The sequence below is a fragment of the Notechis scutatus genome, chromosome 9 (assembly GCF_049901735.1).
Source record: "Notechis scutatus isolate UNSWTSFEM ecotype Mainland chromosome 9, rNotScu1.2, whole genome shotgun sequence".
NCBI lineage: Eukaryota > Metazoa > Chordata > Lepidosauria > Squamata > Elapidae > Notechis > Notechis scutatus.
The window spans coordinates 3,314,776-3,332,186 of NC_142017.1; the positions used below are offsets into that span (position 1 = coordinate 3,314,776).

Genomic DNA, 17,411 nt, shown 5'->3' on the forward strand with positions numbered 1-17,411 from the left:
TGTTTACTCCTAATAAATCTTCTTTAAACTTCAGAAGTCTGGCTTGAGACACGATTTAAATGGGGGTAACTGCCAGAGCCCTGACACTTCTTATATCTCTCCATTTTTGTTCTGATCTCCCCTGAAATCCATCTATCTGTATACCTGAAATTACATCATACTCCAGAGTAAGAAGGCTACCAGAAGAAAAATAATATCTAAGCAACCATTGGAATTTCATCTAATGGCAACACCATCATTGTGATCATTACCTTCCTATTTATTGTAATGACAGCTCAGGTCTTCCTCTTGGAAACCCCATCGGTGTTTTGTATAGAGGGAAAGATCAGGTTCAACTCTGCTTAGCTCTGGGAAAAATAGCATCCAATGTTCCTAGGCCATTAACTGACTCTTAATGTGCTTTCATGTTTCCTGTCAAATTTGATTATATAACATAATAAATGCTCCTGCTGTTTCTTCATCCACTGAAGGCAGAAGGGTGATCTTTTGCTTTTTACCTGAAGATAAAAAGGTGTCTGAATTTGAAATCCTGCCATCCGGCTTTATAGATTTGTTCCAGAAAAGTTATCTCTTCCCTCGCTCTGGGAAGCCATTGTTTACTCAATTTGCTTGAAGGAGAAGGATCTGTTCATGCCAAAGCTTGATGGCAAAGCAGGGAGTGCTAGATCTGGCTGCCACGGCTAATGGATTCAGGCCAGAAAGTCTCACACAACACACAGGCAATCAGAGCGAAATAAAGGATGTTCCCAAAGCAGAATAAATGGCGGATATTAAAGAAGATAGGAAAATGGCCAGTCTAAAGGAAGGCTGCCAGTCAGCTGGAGGGTTTTTAAGCAGGATGAAATCAATGTTGTGTGATTGCATTAAAAGCCCCGCCCCTTTCATGTGTGCATGTAACATCATAATGTGCATATGTACCATGACACAAGCATTCATCATTTTTCCCCCTCCATAAAAACTCATGAAAGGTCTCTCTCTCTCTCTCTCTCTCTCTCTCTCTCTCTCTCTCTCTCCCTCCCTCCCTCCCTCCCTCCCTCCCTCTATATATACACACACAAATACATATACTCACACACGCACACACACAGCATTGACAAAATTAAATCTTTGTTTTGACGAACAGAAACCCTCTTCTTTAATGACAGTTGATATTTGTTCCCCTGTGAAAGTTGCAGATTTAAAACAAAAGTTCGCGGAAAGCAGCCATGAAATCAATGGTTAAATCCTTTTGTTCTGTTCTTCCGCTCTAGCCTGCTGGTGACATGCTGTCTCCCTGTACATGAATCCTGAGCTTTTGATAATGACACCGACAGGAAAGATTCAACTGAATTACGTTGACAACACTTCAAGCATCAGTTTTGTCGATGGTTTCTTAGGAAGTGTCCCTGGAAATTCCACAGTGACCTGTCCATGATGCTGAAGACCCCAATTTAGGCTAAGCGGGATGATTATGAGATTAAGGACTTGAGACCATTAGAAAAACAGCTACAGTGACCTCTGTGGAATGTATTCAATGAAGGATTTTGAAGATCTGGCCCAAAGGAGGAACTACAGTCAACGTGTCTTACTGTAGTTAGGAAATAAAAAATAATAATGTGCAATTTTTTTCACTCTAGTAAAGTGTCAGGGTTCTGGAGATTGCCCTAATTAAATCATGAGCCTTGAAAAAAATCCTAAAGATTTATTAGGAGCAACATGTCGGCATTATCCCACCTGTGATCCTGTTTCCCCCCTCCCCCCTGAGTGTGTCATACATCATATTCTCCAACAAAGCAAGTTCACATGATGGGTGTCATCAATTACACTCTCCAATGAAGGGTTTTTTGTGAGCAGAAGACGGTAGCCTAGCTACAATCTTTGTAAGATAAGCGTGGAATGTACTTCTGGTTCCCTGCTTATGGCAACTTGGAAACAGGCATGCTTTACAGGTTGATAGTAAGTTTGATTCAGAATAGAGTTGGAAGGGGTCTTGGAGGTCGTCTAATCCAACTTCCAGTTCAAGCAGGAGACCCTATACTATTTCAGACAAGCGGCTGTCCAGTCTCTTCTTAAAAACCTCCAGTTATGGAGCACCCACAACTTCTGAAGGCAAGCCATTATGATGGTTAATTTTTCTCGCTAATAGTTATTCCAGGTTGCTTCTCTCCTTGATTAGTTTCCATCCACTGTTTTTTGTCTTGCCTTCTGGTGCTGTGGAAAATAAGTTGACCTCCTCTTCTTTATGGCAGCCCCTGAAATACTGAAACACTGCTATCATATCAGCCTTAGACCTTCTTTTCTCTAGATTAGCCATATCCTGGAACCGTTCTTCATATGTTTTAGTCTCCAGGCCCTTAATCCTTTGAATTACTTTCCTCTGCTCTTTTTCCAAAGTTTCAACATCTTTTTGTAATGTGGTGACCAAAACTGGATGCAGCATTCCAGGTGTGGTCTTACTTTAAAAAAAAAAACTTTAACTTTTAAGTGCTTGCATAACAGAGCCTCAGTGCTTAAAAGCAGGAAGTGCTGATTTTGGGGGAAAGAAAAAAAGAAACAGAAGTGTTGTCTTCAACCCTGCTTGTGGGCTTCTTGGTCTGATGGTCCACCACGGGGGATGAGATGTTACATTAGATGCGCCACCAGTGTGTCACAAAAGGACTGTATTTCTGGGTAAACAAGGACTCTTACTTCTGTAACCATGTAACCTTTTCATCGGTTCCTTCCTTCCTTCCTTAGCCTTTCATTCATCCCAGTCCAAACAGAAAACGAATTAATTCCTCGAAACCAGATTTCACTTTCAATATCCACGGAAAATAATAATGGCTCTTCTTAAAATAGCTTTAGTTTTTCATATTTTTCACATTACAGTGCCAAAAAAAAAAAAATACTTTGCAGTAATCAAGGGGTTTTGTTGACTCTGAATTTTGCTAAGCATCCTCCGTGAAGCGAAAAGACATTTTCAATTTTAAGAAATGAAATGACTTTGGAACCTGATAGTTAACTATAAATTATCTGTCACAAATGCCAGGTGCTTAATGTATTAATACCTCCCATCCATACAGTTGAATTTATTATTACCATTTATGGAATAAATTTTCAGGTTGTTTACCAAGATGAGCAGGGTAATTCATAAATTACCAAAGGTATGAAAATCCATGTCATCTAGCAGAAAAGAGGAAGATTAATTATCTTAATTAATAGGAGTTCCTTCCCTGTGTTATTTTTAAATTGCAGTGACCTTTGTTGTGAGTTTATCTTTCTTTCCTTTCCTTTAGCTTAAGAGTATCCGCAGAATAGGGTAATAAACAGGGAATAAGAGGAAGGTACTAACTCACTCTTATGTTATATTCACTAAAACTTTCGGTAGTAAATATCGCTACTGCTTTCAATTAGAAAGATGCTGTATTTTCTCCCTAAGAGGCAAAGGTTTTTCTTCCAATTAGATGGACAAGATACAGCAATAGCTTGCCTTGAGCAAGGTTTATATCTTTGCAAATATGGGTTCATAAATAATAGAGCTGCGCAGAGCTCTAAAAGGGCCTCTGGGTTTGATGGAACATGGATCAAAGAGCCCACCTTTAAATGAAGCACTGAACTGAAGTGGTGCCTCAGATGAGATGTCAGTGGGATTGACCAGACAACATCGATCTGTTTCACAATGTGCGTTCGCTCACATGCGCAAAACGGCTTTTTCCCCCCCTCTATCGAAGCAGCTGATCAAAGTGTTTGGCTTTTGTTTTAAAACATATGTTAAGCCAGAGCGAAGTCTTGTTGATTCATTCGTTCATTCATTCATTCATTCATTCATTCATTCATTCATTCATTCATTCATTTATTTATAGATTGAGGTATCATTGTGAATTGCTTGATGGGCTGTCAGGTGCAAAGAATCAGGGCTGTGTGTTATGTCCCAGTTAAGGTGATTTATTACTCCTGCCTATACACAAGGATCTATCCAAGTCGGGGTGTCAAACTTGATTTCACTGAGAGCTGCATCAGGGTTGTGTTTGACCTTGGGGGGGGGGAGGGGGGCTTGGCCAAGGTGGTGCTCACTCATGTTGGGGTTGCCTGTGGTGGCCTGAGCCAGTGAAAATGGGCTCCCGAGCTCCATTTAGTCTGTGACGGCCTCCTGCAACCCTTCTGCCAGGGAAAATGGAGGTGGGAAGTGCTGCCTGTGGCCCTCCCGAGCTCTGTTTTCGGCTGCAATGGCCTCCTGCAACCCTATGCCAGTGAAAATGGAGCTCGGGAGAGGCACTGCAACTCAGTCCTACACTGTTTCCAGGGAGGCCCCGTGGGCCAGATCTAAACACCTCACGGGATGGATCCAGCCCCAGGGCCTTGAGTTTGACACCCCTGATCTAACTCAACTGACAGTCAGCACTAAATTTGTGCTAGATAAGAGTCAACCAAGTTCAAGAGGGATTGCATTTAGATCATTTGTGGGAATGTAATGACTCCAAGCCAATTACTCACTTGACTCCACCCTCAGGTTCTGTCTTTCTCTCTCTACTACATTGACCCAAACCAATGCACATCTAATCAATGATCAACACAAGGGACATTTGTGCCGTGTTAGCAATGAACAAATCACCCTCTTAGAAACTACTTGTGGTTCTTGGACAAGAGTCCTAGCCCTGTTCAGGAGTGGGTAACTGATGGTGCTCCCAATTTAGAAGTGGTTTGAGCTTTTCCATTCACTTAGATTAGTGGTGTCTTGGTGCATATCAGCATGCCAGTGAAACTTATAAGAGAGGAAAGAATAGTCCTACAAATATTCCTTCACTGTGGTTACTTTTTGAAAGAGTTGGGTTCATCTTTTCTGTTAGTAGAGTTTAAGTAGATTTACATGGCACATTGATCATTTTCACTTCTGCAGAGAATCACATTTTCATTTCATGTACTTGACAATTCAGAAAATAGCTGTACCTTTCCACAGAGAATCTGCTACTCTTGCTTCTGACTATGGAGAAGTTGCTTCAGCAGGATCTGTGGAATGTCAGCCTCAGGAGTGACAAAACCAAGAATTACATGAGGCTGATCAAACAGCACCACCACCTAAGCGACTGGAGTTGTCAAATGAGAATGGTGTAAGGTCTCACATATCTGGCAAGTAGAGAGGAGATGAGAACAAAAATGTTCTAAAGGCTTTGGACTGATGTCCAGCTCTTGCATGATATTGGTGTGGATCATGCTCAAGAAATTCTGGACTGTTGAACAACCATGATCCAGCTCTTGGAACCTTGGACTGATTTTGGACTATTTTTCCTGCATGCTCCTGTTAACACAAACCATATAGGCCAGAAACTCTGTTTTCCTTTGCATGCATTGCCTTTCATTTCTTTGACCTTGAATAAACTATGAACTACCACAAAAAAAAAAAAAAAAAAGAAAATCTCCAGGGATTGCAACTCCCAGTTTTAAAAAAAAACACAGTCTAATCAAGTTGTGTGTTCTCTCTGGGCTGAATTTTGTGACTGTAGTTTGCTCAGTGGGCCTCCAACCAACCTGCTGTGTGAAGAATTATATGATGGACCACAAAGAAAGAATATGCAGCAATGACAGCATGCATTTGCATTTATTTTCTGGCTCATCTAACACGGTGCATTTTTTTAAACGTGGTTTGCAAAGCTGGAAGAAAGGAAAAGCAAAACAGCCATGCCAAAAGAAATAAATCCGTGTAGAAATTGAAAAAGTATTATAATTGCTCTAAGGAGTATATTACTTTGATTTAGTATGAGAAAGAGCTGTTGTTGTGTAGTAGTTGCCACCTAATGAAAGCAGCAGAGACTACAGAGACAGAATTGAGAATAAGAAATACCAAATACCAGTTATTTCCTGTTCTCTAGTTAAATAAAAGTTAGGTAGCCATTCAACTCATGATGTATGGATTACTGTAGAACAACAGAATATAGAATAATAGAGTTGGAAGGGACCTTGGAGGTCTCCAACCCTCTGCTTGATCAGGAAACCCTACACCAATTCAGACAAATAGTTATCCAGTCTCTTTTTGAAAGCTCCACTGACGGAGCACCTACAACTTCTAAAAGCAAGCTATTCCATTGGTTAATTGCTCTCACTGTTAGGAAATTTCTCCTTAGTTCTAGTTTGTTTCTCTCCTTGGCAAGTCTAATCTGTGTCAATGTCATGGCTTTGTAGGAATTAATCTAGTGGCTGAACTTCTACAGACTTATTTCTAAAGCAGTCCTTGTCATATTCAATATTATGTCTTTCCTATCTCAACTTTGTCCAACATGTTACAATAGACTAATTTATTGGCAGACCAAGGTATCAGGGTTATCAGGGCAACACAGCTCATTAATGCAGTAAAAAAGACTGGAAGGAAGGATATACATACATACATACATACATACATACATACATACATACATATAATGATCAATCAGTCAGTCAAATAAACACAAACCAGGATGACTCACCTCATATGCAGCAATGGCTTCTCTATCAAGTTGTTGTGTTACGAAGACCTCTCCTGTTCCCTCAATGATTTTGAAAACTCCCTTTGGCTCCTGTTCTACTCCTTTCCCCAAAATTCGAAACTTTGAACCCTCCGGCCGGTCAATGTCTATCACCTGGGAAAATTAACAACAAAATCATTATAATTACAAGCCAAGCAGGAGAATCACAAATCATGAGACCCCAGAGATGCTGTGATGGCCACAATTACAAGGACCCATATTAAATCCCTCTCATTAGGATTGTTGTAACTTTTGGTCAATTGGTGGTTGTTCAATTACCAGTACAGGAACTCCTTGATTTACCAGCATAGCTGAGTTCAAAATTTCCATCATTAAGAGAGTTTTACCCCCTTTTTACAACTTTTCTTGCCACAGTTGTTAAGTGAATCATTGCCATTGTTAAGATAGTAACACGGTTGTGAAGTGAATCTGGCTTGCCCATTGATCTGTTTGTCAGAAGTCGTAAAAGGGGATCACATAATCCCGAGACAATGCAAACCGTCATAAATATGAGTCAGTTGACAAGTTTGATCATGTGACCACGGGGATGCTGCAACAGTCATAAGTGTGAAAAATGGTCATAACTCACATTTTTCAATGCTGTTGCAACCTCAAACAGTCACTAATTGTAGAATTGTAAGACAAGGACTCTTTATACTTCTTAATGTCTCCATTAAGACATTAGAAAGCTCACTGCTGTGAAATGAAAATCGTTCATTTTTAAAAGTATACTAGTCCTGTTAAGTAGGGATGCGGTGGCTCAGTGGCTAAGAGGCTGAGCTTGTCGATCAGAAAGGTCGGCAGTTTGGCGGTTCGAATCCCTAGCGCTGCATAACGGAGTGAGCTCCCGTTACTTGTCCCAGCTTCTGCCAACCCAGCAGTTCGAAAGCATGTAAAAAAATGCAAGTAAAAAATAAGGACCCCTTTGGTGGGAATTTCGGCATTTAGTCATGCTGGCCACATGACCACGGAAACGTCTCCAGACAGCGCTGGCTCTTTGGCTTTGTAATGGAGATGAGCACCGGCCCCTAGAGCCAGAAACAACTAGCATAATATGTGTGAGGGGAACCTTTACCTTTACCTTAGTTCTGTTAAAATGAAGCAGGGTTGCAGATTATTGACATGTACCATTTTTTTAAAAAGTCACTCATCATCTGAGGATATAATTATAAAAATTACTTCCTACCTTTCTCCCAGCAACTTATCAACCTGCCTCATTTTCCCTCCCTCCCCTCTTTCATCCTTAAAACTACCCTGTTAAGTATAAATAGAAATTCAGTACTAACATGATTTCAGAGTGGTTATCTGCAAAAGAAGGAATTACATCATGAAATAGCAGAGAAGCAATATATTAAGAGGCTTAACACAGTTTCACAAGGATTAAATAGAGACTAAGGTTCCTTATCAGACAGAAAATGTTAAGCAATTAATCTATATAATGCCTGCGTCTCATTATACATATAAGTCATTTTTCCTACATTTTATTTACCTGTCACAAGCTAGACTGCCTTTCAGAGATCTAATTCAAAGGCAATTTGGCAGAATTTCTGAACTGAAGAGAGTTTCCAGACTGAATCAGGAAGTTGAACCAAATTGTCAAATCAAATTAAATGCCTTTAAACCAATTCAAGTACTTTGGATTATATGCAAGGCCCCTTTCCCCCACTTCCAAATTCATCCAGAAGTCTGAAGTGAATCAGGCCATTTTGAGGAATGATATTATGGATCGGTTCAAATTCTCAGATGGAACCAAAGTTCTGAATTCAATGGAGAGTTTGAAACATGGCAAAGCTGATTTGCATACTCCTGATAATTTATCCCATGCATTCCAAAGACACTTATACTTTTATAAATCTCTATTTGACTGGATGGATCTGTCTACAAGAGGAACACGATGGCTTAGTGGTTAAGATCCTGGGTTTGTCGGCTGGAAAGCTGACAGCCCAGGTTTGAGTCCCCAGCAGCACACAACGGGGTGAGTTCCTGTTGTTGCCTCAGTTCCTGCCCATCTAGCAGTTCGAAAGCATGCAAATGCAAGTAGATAAATAGGTACCACTTCAGTGGGATGGTAAACAGTTTCATGAAGTGTTCTGTCCACTGAGATGCCCCAAATGTTCTGTGCACCACATGACCACAGAGACTTCTTTGAACAATGCTGGTGTCAATCCTGACCTGACTGAAGCCACACTGGAGCTGAGGGATAGGCAGGGAGGATTTGAGATAGAGGGGATTCTGTAGCCAAAACAAAATACTTTCTCTTGGGAACCAAGGTCATTCTCACACCTGGTCGAAGGAAGGTGGAGTGATGCTACCCAGCTGTCAGACCACACCATGATTGGAACATGTGACTGATTGTTTTGAGGAAGTAGAAAATCTTTTACTTTTAATTAGGTGAAAACCACGGGAGTTTTCAGAGTCAGTTTTCACCAGATACCTGCTAATATGATATTTGCAATAAAGCTATTCTTTGAGGAATCTAATTGCCTTGGAGTTTTGCTTGATGATTGTCAGCTCCCTCGGCTAAGAAATGAAGACATGCACTACTACCCTAGAGTTGCACATGACTGGACAAGGGAAACCAATTTTTTTACCTTTATCTGTCTACAATATTCCAGCAGCTATGGCTAGGATACTGATAAAAATCCTCTACCTTTTAGTTGCTAGCCAATTTCTACTTCTCATTTTGATACTGACCCATTGGGAACCATGATCTATGAATCCTCTTTAAATTCAGTGACTGAAGCTCTGTACAACTCGGTCAACCTATATTGGGTAATTCTTCAAGACCAGAGGCTCATGCAAGAATCACAGAACAAGCACTGTAACAAAACCACAGACAAAGACCAAGTTTCCAAGAAAGCAGATTTTATTGAAAGCCCTTTTCAAACCCAGCAAATATATATATATATATATATATATATATATATATATATATATATATATATATATATATATGTATGTATGTATGTATGTATGTATGTATGTATGTATGTATGTATGTATATATGTATATGTATATGTATATGTATATGTGTATATATATATATATATATATATATATATATATATATATATATATATATATATATATATATATATCCTCATTTGCACTCTTTTCTTGCTAGAGCAATTTTGATCCTTGCCAGCTCTTTTTTTTCTTCTCTCTTCTTCTCTTCAACATCCGCAAAACAAATTAACCATCCTTCTCGATTGAGGTTTGGAGAGAAACCTGCATGACAAATTAACTTGCCCGCGAACGTGCTTCTCATCCCAAGCAAAGAGTCAAGAGTTCACTCTGCCCATCCAAGCCGGAATGAGTGACTTCGCACCTACTGTTGGAAGCCATGAACAGCAGTGTTGATCATTACAGAGAAGGAAGAACCCGGGGAAAAGGAGAGGCTTGGTTTAATGAGCCACAAGAGGGAGCCACGGGCTGGCAGAAAGGAGATAAATGTAGATGCTTTCTAATTAGAATGCAGAGGTTATGGCGATAGCAGTTCAAAGGACTTGAGCTACTTCCCTGCTTGCATTTAAACATGTACAGCTGCAAAAAAAGGAATAGGCGTTTTGTAGAAATTAGACTTAATATTTCTGCTGGAAAATGGCAACGAGCAATGGACAACCTCAGAAGCATTTTTTCTACCCTTCTTATTACTGTACCTGGAAGGTCTCCCTAGAGACGCGGGAAGAACTTTGGTTGGGCATAGAGTCATCATGATTAAGACTAACATCATATACATGTTTGCTATGGACTTTGTTTCTTGTTAGTTACAAAGTTATGTCTGACCCATTGCGACCCCATGGACAATGATCCTCCTGTCATCTACCATCTTCTGGAGTCCATCTAAGTTTACGCCAACTGCTTCAGGGACTCCATTCAGCCCCCTTCTTCTCTGCCATCCCCTTCTTTTGCATTCAATCTTTCCCAGCATTAGGCGCTTCTCCAGCAAATCCTTCCTTCTCATTAGGTGGCCAAAGTATTTGAGTTTCATCTTCAGGATCTGGCCTTCTCAAGAGCAGTCAGGGCTGATCTCCTCTAAGACTGACTGGTTTGATCGCCTTGCAGTCCAAGGCACCAGAGTTCAAAGGCCTCCGTTCTTTGGCGCTCAGCCTTTCTTATGGTCCAACTTTCATAGCCATACATTGCAAATGGGAAAACCATCGCCTTGACTATTTGCACTTTTGTTGGCAGGGTGATGTCTCTGCTTTTTTGTATGCTGTCTAGATTTGCCATAGCTTTCCTCCCCAGGAGCAAGCATCTGTTTCTACGGTACATGTAAACCTTGACCTTGCTTCTGAGTAGGCATGTTGGCCGGACAAGAAGTAGAGGATGGAAGCTTGTTAAAGAGAGATCCAACCTAGAACTAATGAGAAATTTTGTGATAGCAAGAAGAATCAATCAGTGGAATAGGTTGCCTCCCAAAACTGTGGGTGCTCCATCACTGGAGTTTTTAAAAAATAGACTGGATAACCATTTGACCAGGATGGTATAAAATTCCTGCCTTGAGCAAGTGGTTGGAGTAGAAGACCTTTATGGTTCTATCTTCCATCTTCTAAAAATTGCACCAGTGGTTCCAGGGAGTTATATTTTCTTTCCTAAGTATGACTGATTCTCTTTCTTCACCCTTAGGAGCATCCTGTTTATGCATTAGAATATTGTTCCTTAGTTCCTTGATCCATGCAAGTGGATCACATCTTAATGGATGCTTTTAATTGCTGTTCAGTAATGTTTTTGTTTCATTGCTTTCTTCATCACCTTGGGATTTTTTACAAGGAAGGGCAATACATGAATAAAACTATGGTTATTATCACTACCCCACTTGTTATTCAATAAAAGATTATCAAATTAAGCTGCCAAATGGCACATCCTTAACTAATTAGCCCCCCTTTAAATAATTAAAAGGTAACCCCCCATTAATCAATTAATTATTTTTCAATGCATGTCAGTCCAAAATTGATGAAGATGTAATCACCATCTTTGAAGAGATATTGCGGTGCTACTCTCTTTCTGTTCAGCCCAAGGGAATGATACCATGATGGCTAATAATGGGAATCTGGTTTCTTTCTGAAGCCACAGCAGGAACCACAGTTACTGCTTGAACAGCATGTGGGGGTTGTGCCCTAGAGGTGTCTTGACCAACTTTTGCTGGTTTTGAGTTATGACTCAACCTGGATGAAGGCATTGATAGCCAATGACTTGGTTGGATTACTGTAATATGCTCTACTTGGGGCTTCCTTTGGTGATGACCTAAAAGCCGAAACTGGTCCACAACGTGGCACTCAGATTATTGATGAGTTAACACCCCCTTCATTGATGCACTGAATACCAAGCTATACACAAGGTAGCCATTCTGATTAAATTAGACATGATTCAAATCTATCCATCTAGGGAGAACCTCCCAAGAAGACATCTGAAGAATCTTCTTACTTGACTCGAAGGAGCAAAATGCTAGGAAGATTGAAGGTGAACACATATTATTTCCTTCTTTGTTCTCACAACATGTTTTCTTCTTGCTTGAAGCTTAGGTTATCTTCCTGTTTCATTAACAACTATTCTTAGTAGACCAAAGACGCTGCATTACTAAGAAAAAACATACACATGGAAAGTTCTCGTTGACATGTTTCTTATTGCTTGCTTTGAACCAGCTCTAAATATTTTCCTTACGCGTTTGTGGGTTTAATAAAGAAAGAAATGCTTCTCTTTTATGTTGACAAGTTCAAAAATTGCACAGAGTTAAGTAGGGAAAGTTTAACCCGGCAAAGAAAAGTGTAACTCTGGTTCTTCAACTTTTTTTTTGTATATTTCCTTCCTTAAATTTAATTAGATTTTTTTTTCTCTCCCTCCGCAGCTTATGTTCAATGTCACATCCCCAAGGGTCAATTTTAATTGGGAGAAGTATGTGACTGAAGAGGCTGTTCTAATTTTACTCTTTTAAATGTGGGATAATGAAAAAAAACAACAACCCTGGAATATCTGCCAGGCAAAGCAGTTCCTTAATTTTATTCCACCCACCCAAGACTTCCAGCAGGTTCTTGAACTCTGTAACCCAGCAGAGGCAGACCATGTTATGTTGGAGCCTCCGGCAGGGAATCCAAATGAAGCCACCACAGGGACAATAAACAAAATAATTGACAACTTGATGCCTGTTATTAGTCTCTGAAATCCATCTTAGCCTGTCCAATGGTAGAGGAAACCTGCATATAAAGAATAGTTGAGGGAAAACTTTAGCAGTGGCTCAAAATCTAATTGATTCTCTGCGTAATCACGTTATGACAGCTCCACCACTGTGGAGTTATCTCAAACTTCCTCTTTTACTTCTAGGTTCACCTGATTTTCATACTGACCATAGAAAAACACACTGGTCAGACTGGGGTGTAGCAATACCAATAGCTCTTAGACTTATATACCGCTTCACAGTGCTTTACAGCCCTCTCTAAGCAGTTTACAGAGCTAGCCTACTGCCCCGCAACAATCTGGGTCCTCATTTTACTGTCCTTGGAAGGATGGAAGGATGAGTCAAGTTTGAGTCAGTTGGGATCGAACTCCTGGCAGTGGGCAGAGCTAGCTTGCATTATGGCATTCTAACCACTGCACCACCAAGGAAGGAAGGAGGGAGGAAGGGAAGGAAGGAAGGAAGGAAGGAAGGAAGGAAGGAAGGAAGGAAGGAAGGAAGGAAGGAAGGAAGGAAGGAAGGAAGGAAGGAGGGAAGGAAGGAAGGAAGGAAGGACTAGTAATAGCCCTTAGACTTATATACTGCTTCACAGTGCTTTAAAGCCCTGTCTAAGCAGTTTACAGAGTCAGCCTCTTGCCCCCAACCATCTGGGTCCTCATTTTACCCACCTCGGAAGGATGGAAAGCTGAGTCAACCTTGAGTCCCATCAGGGATGAACTCCAAGCTGTGGGCAGAGTTAGCCTGTAATACTGCATTCTAACCATTGTGTCACTTGGCATGTTGGTACATGCAACAATAGATTGTTGATGTTGTTATTTCTTCCAATGCTGGAGCTATTAAAACCACTGTTCATGTTGTTTGTTCTGTCATTGTAGAGAGACACCTGCTTTTTATCTTATAGCTCCCATAATAAAAATTCTCAGGATACTCAAATGGATTTTACTCATTTCTTCTCTAAAAGGAACACATCCATTTCATGAAAGGGTGTTCAGTTTTGATTTATAGTTTGTAAAATTCAGCAGTGATTACTGAACTAATGTCAGAATATTGTCAGTTTGTCATTCTATTGTCTATTCTCACATGCTTTGCTGTTTCCTATTGGATGGTCAATCTAATTACATATTTATCCCATCCTTCAAAAAATGTGTAGCATGATGCAAACCTTCCTTCCTTCCTTCCTTCCTTCCTTCCTTCCTTCCTTCCTTCCTTCCTTCCTTCCTTCCTTCCTTCCTTCCTTCCTTCCTTCCCTACCTCCCTTCTTCCCAGTAAGGTGGCCAAGCCATGTTGCATTATAATTTCTGCTTCTTACAAATGCAGATTTCAAAAAGAAATCATGGTTTCTACTCCAACCACTCCATTCTTCATTTCTACAGTATTTGGTGCATTTTATTATTAAATCAAAATAAAGGGAATTATCTTCATTCTCCATCTCTCTCTCTCTGTCTCTGTCTCCCTCTCTCTCTTTTTCTCTCTCTGTGTGTGTGTGAGAGAGAAGCATTCATTCTGGATAACACACTCAAATAAACTATAAAAAGTTTTTAAAAAGTTTTTTTTAAAATAATAATGAAACAAGTCCTGTACTAAACCCTCATCAAAGGCCAAGACCCAGAGAAAATCTTTGAAGTAGGATAATCCAACAGGAACATGAATTTAAAGATATAAATATGCATAACTCTGCTTTAACATTCCCATCTTGTATGCCAAATATTTCTGCAGAACCCTAAATGTAAAGACGACAAATTGCTTTTGCTGCGGTTGACTGACATGCTTATGGCTCTGGAAATCCCTGTTCTTCTATTTCCAAGCACGGCAAACATTATGAAAAGAGGACCAAACTCCATCCCACCTCATCTCAAGCCCTTCAGAAGATCCACGAACTATAAAAAGCTTAATTTTCAATACCATGGATAATCATCATTTCTCTAATGGTCGGGCTCATTCCCAACTTTTTTTGTACAAAGGGGAAACCATCCAGAGTAAATCTCTTGCAGCTGAAAAAAAAAACGGCTTCAGGTGGGGACTGTTATCCACCATTCCTCCAATGCCCTCCTTGTAGTGAATTATCTCGACTTCTACATGCTTTGTACGTAAAGACAATTCCTTAGCGTTTGTCTATGCAGCATACCATCCACAGATCTAATTACAGATTTTCTTCAGTCATTAGTTCCATTAGGAATCAAATCCATGGCTCCTACTCACAAGGTCAAGGAGGAAGGGTTTTTAGCTAATTGTTTCTCTCCATAGTAGTAATTTATCTAGAGGTTACAAATTGGGGATGGAGACATTGCAATCAAGAATGCCAGACTATTCCTCTGGAGCAGTTTAACATCTCAAACATTTTAGTAGGTCATCCTTTAACACTTCACATTATTGGTTAATCATCTGCTTGTGCCTTCAGGAAGTCAGAATAACAGAATTGAGAGAGACCTTGGAGATGTTTTAGTCCAATCCCGCTCAGGCAGGAAACCCTATAACATTTCAGACAAAAAGCTGTCCAATCGCTTCATAAAAATCTCCAGTATTGGGGCACCCACAATTTCTGGAGACAAGCCATTCCATTGATTAATTGTTCTCATTGTCAAGAAATTTCTCCTTGGTTTTTGGTTGCTTATTTCCTTGATAAGTTTCTACCCGTTGCTTCCTTGTCCTGCCTTCAGGTGCTTTGGAGAATGGATGACCCACCTCTTCTCTGTAGTAGCCATTCAAATATTGGAAGATGCTGTCATGTCACCACTAGTCCTTTTCTTGGTTAGATTAGACACAACCAATTCCAGCACCATTCTTCATAAATCGTCAACTTATGACTACAATTGGGACCATGCCTGGAAAACTGCATCCAGTTTTGGTCACCACATTACATAAAATATGTGGAGACTTTGGGAAAAGTGCAAAGAAGAGCAACTAAGTTGATTCAAGGTCTGGAGACTAAAACATATGAAGAACAGTTGCAGGATGTGGTTTGACTAATCTAGAGAAGAGAAGGACCAGGGGGGACATGATAGCAGTATTTCCAGTATTTGAGATGCTGCCACAAAATGAGGGAGTCAATTTATTTTCCAAAGCACCAGAGGGCAAGACAAGAAACAATGGCTGGAAACTGATCAAGGACCACTCACATCCTGGACATAAATTGTTTCAACTCCTACCCTCAAAACGACACTATAGAGCATTGCACACCAGAACAACTAGACACAAGGACAGTTTTTTCACTCTGCTAAATAAATAATTCCCTCAACACTGTCCAACTATTTACCAAGTCTGCATTACTATTAATATTAATCTTCTCATCGTTCCGATCACCCATCCCCTCCCACTTGTGACTGTATGACTGTAACTTTGTCACCTGTATCCTTACGATTTATATTGACTGTTTCCTAGTATGATTTGATTGCTTAATGTACCCTATGATTATTAATAAGTGTTGTACTTGATGATTCTTGATGAATGTATCTTTTCTTTTATGTCCGCTGAGAGCATTTGCACCAAGACAAATTCCTTGTGTGTCCAATCACACTTGGCCAATAAAGAATTCTATTCTATTCTATTCTATTCTATTCATCTATTCTATTCTATTCTATTCTGTTCTGTTCTGTTCTGTTCTGTTCTGTTCTGTTCTATTCTATTCTATTCTATTCTATTCTATTCTATTCTATTCTATTCTAAGGAGAGAAGCAACCTGGAATTGAGGAGAAACTTCCTAACAGCGATGGCAATTAACCAATGGAACAGCTTGCCACCAGCAGTTGTGGATGCTTCATCACTGGAAGTTTTTAAGAAGAGACTGGAGAGTCACTTGTCCCTTACTTGAACAGGGGGCTGGACAAGAAGACCCCTAAGGTCCCTTCGAACTCTATTCTGACACTGACCAGAATTTCTGTTGTTCATCAAGATATGAAGTAAGTTAGGCTCAATTTTATGACCTCTTTTGCCACCGTTGTGAAGTGACTCCTTGCAGTGAATCAGCTGGTCGTTAAGTGAATTTGACTTCCTCCATTGACTTTGCTTGTTGGAAGCCAGTTGGGAGGGTCACAAATGGAGATTACACAATCCCAGGATGCTACAACCATTGTAAATAGGGTTGGCCAGTACCTGAATATTGATTACATAACTGGGAGGATGCTGTAGTAGTTGTAAGTGCAAGGACTAATCATAAGTCTTTTTTTTCAGTGCCGTTGTAACATTGAACAGTCACTAAATGAATTGTTGTAAGCCAAGAACTATCTGTATTGGGAAAAGACTCAGAGAAATACCTTTCTAAATGCCAGGAGTATAAGGGGATGGATGCATAATTAGATTATCTCACAATCTCAATAAAATCTCAATAAAAGTAATTTAAGGTTTCCTGCGGAGTTGATTTCCTGTTCTAGTCTACCCAATGAGGTTGACATCAATCTAGTAAGTCTCAAATTTCACTCCAGTGCCAACATATAATGAGAACATGCTGTTTGGGAAAAGACCCAGCACGGTGGCAAATTTATAATAGTCATTTTGTATCTGCTTTAAATTATCTAATTTTTCTACCCCCTTTCAACGTCACATTCCTTCTCATTTTCGAAACACCGTTGGATATAAATAAATGTTGCTTTTTGCTGCTCAAAAACCACTATTTAATTCACGTGGCAGAAACTTGCTAAATAAACATTTGCCGGCTAAAAAACATTAAATCAATAAATTCATTTGCATAAAATTGGCTTTAGTGAATATTAAAGGCACTTTTCACAGATACTCTTTGGGAAAAAAATAGTTGCCTGCACCTTTACTGCAGAATAATAAGTGGTCCAAA

General features: G+C 39.9%; 1 protein-coding gene across 1 annotated transcript in view; it reads right to left on the reverse strand.

Moving 5' to 3' along the window:
* CDH13 (cadherin 13) overlaps positions 1-17,411 on the reverse strand; it is a 411,322-nt gene that overhangs the window by 185,245 nt on the left and 208,666 nt on the right. The window contains exon 5 of the mRNA XM_087971432.1: positions 6,417-6,569. Within this exon, the coding sequence (XP_087827558.1) occupies positions 6,417-6,569 (153 nt within the window). The remainder of the gene's footprint in view (positions 1-6,416; positions 6,570-17,411) is intronic.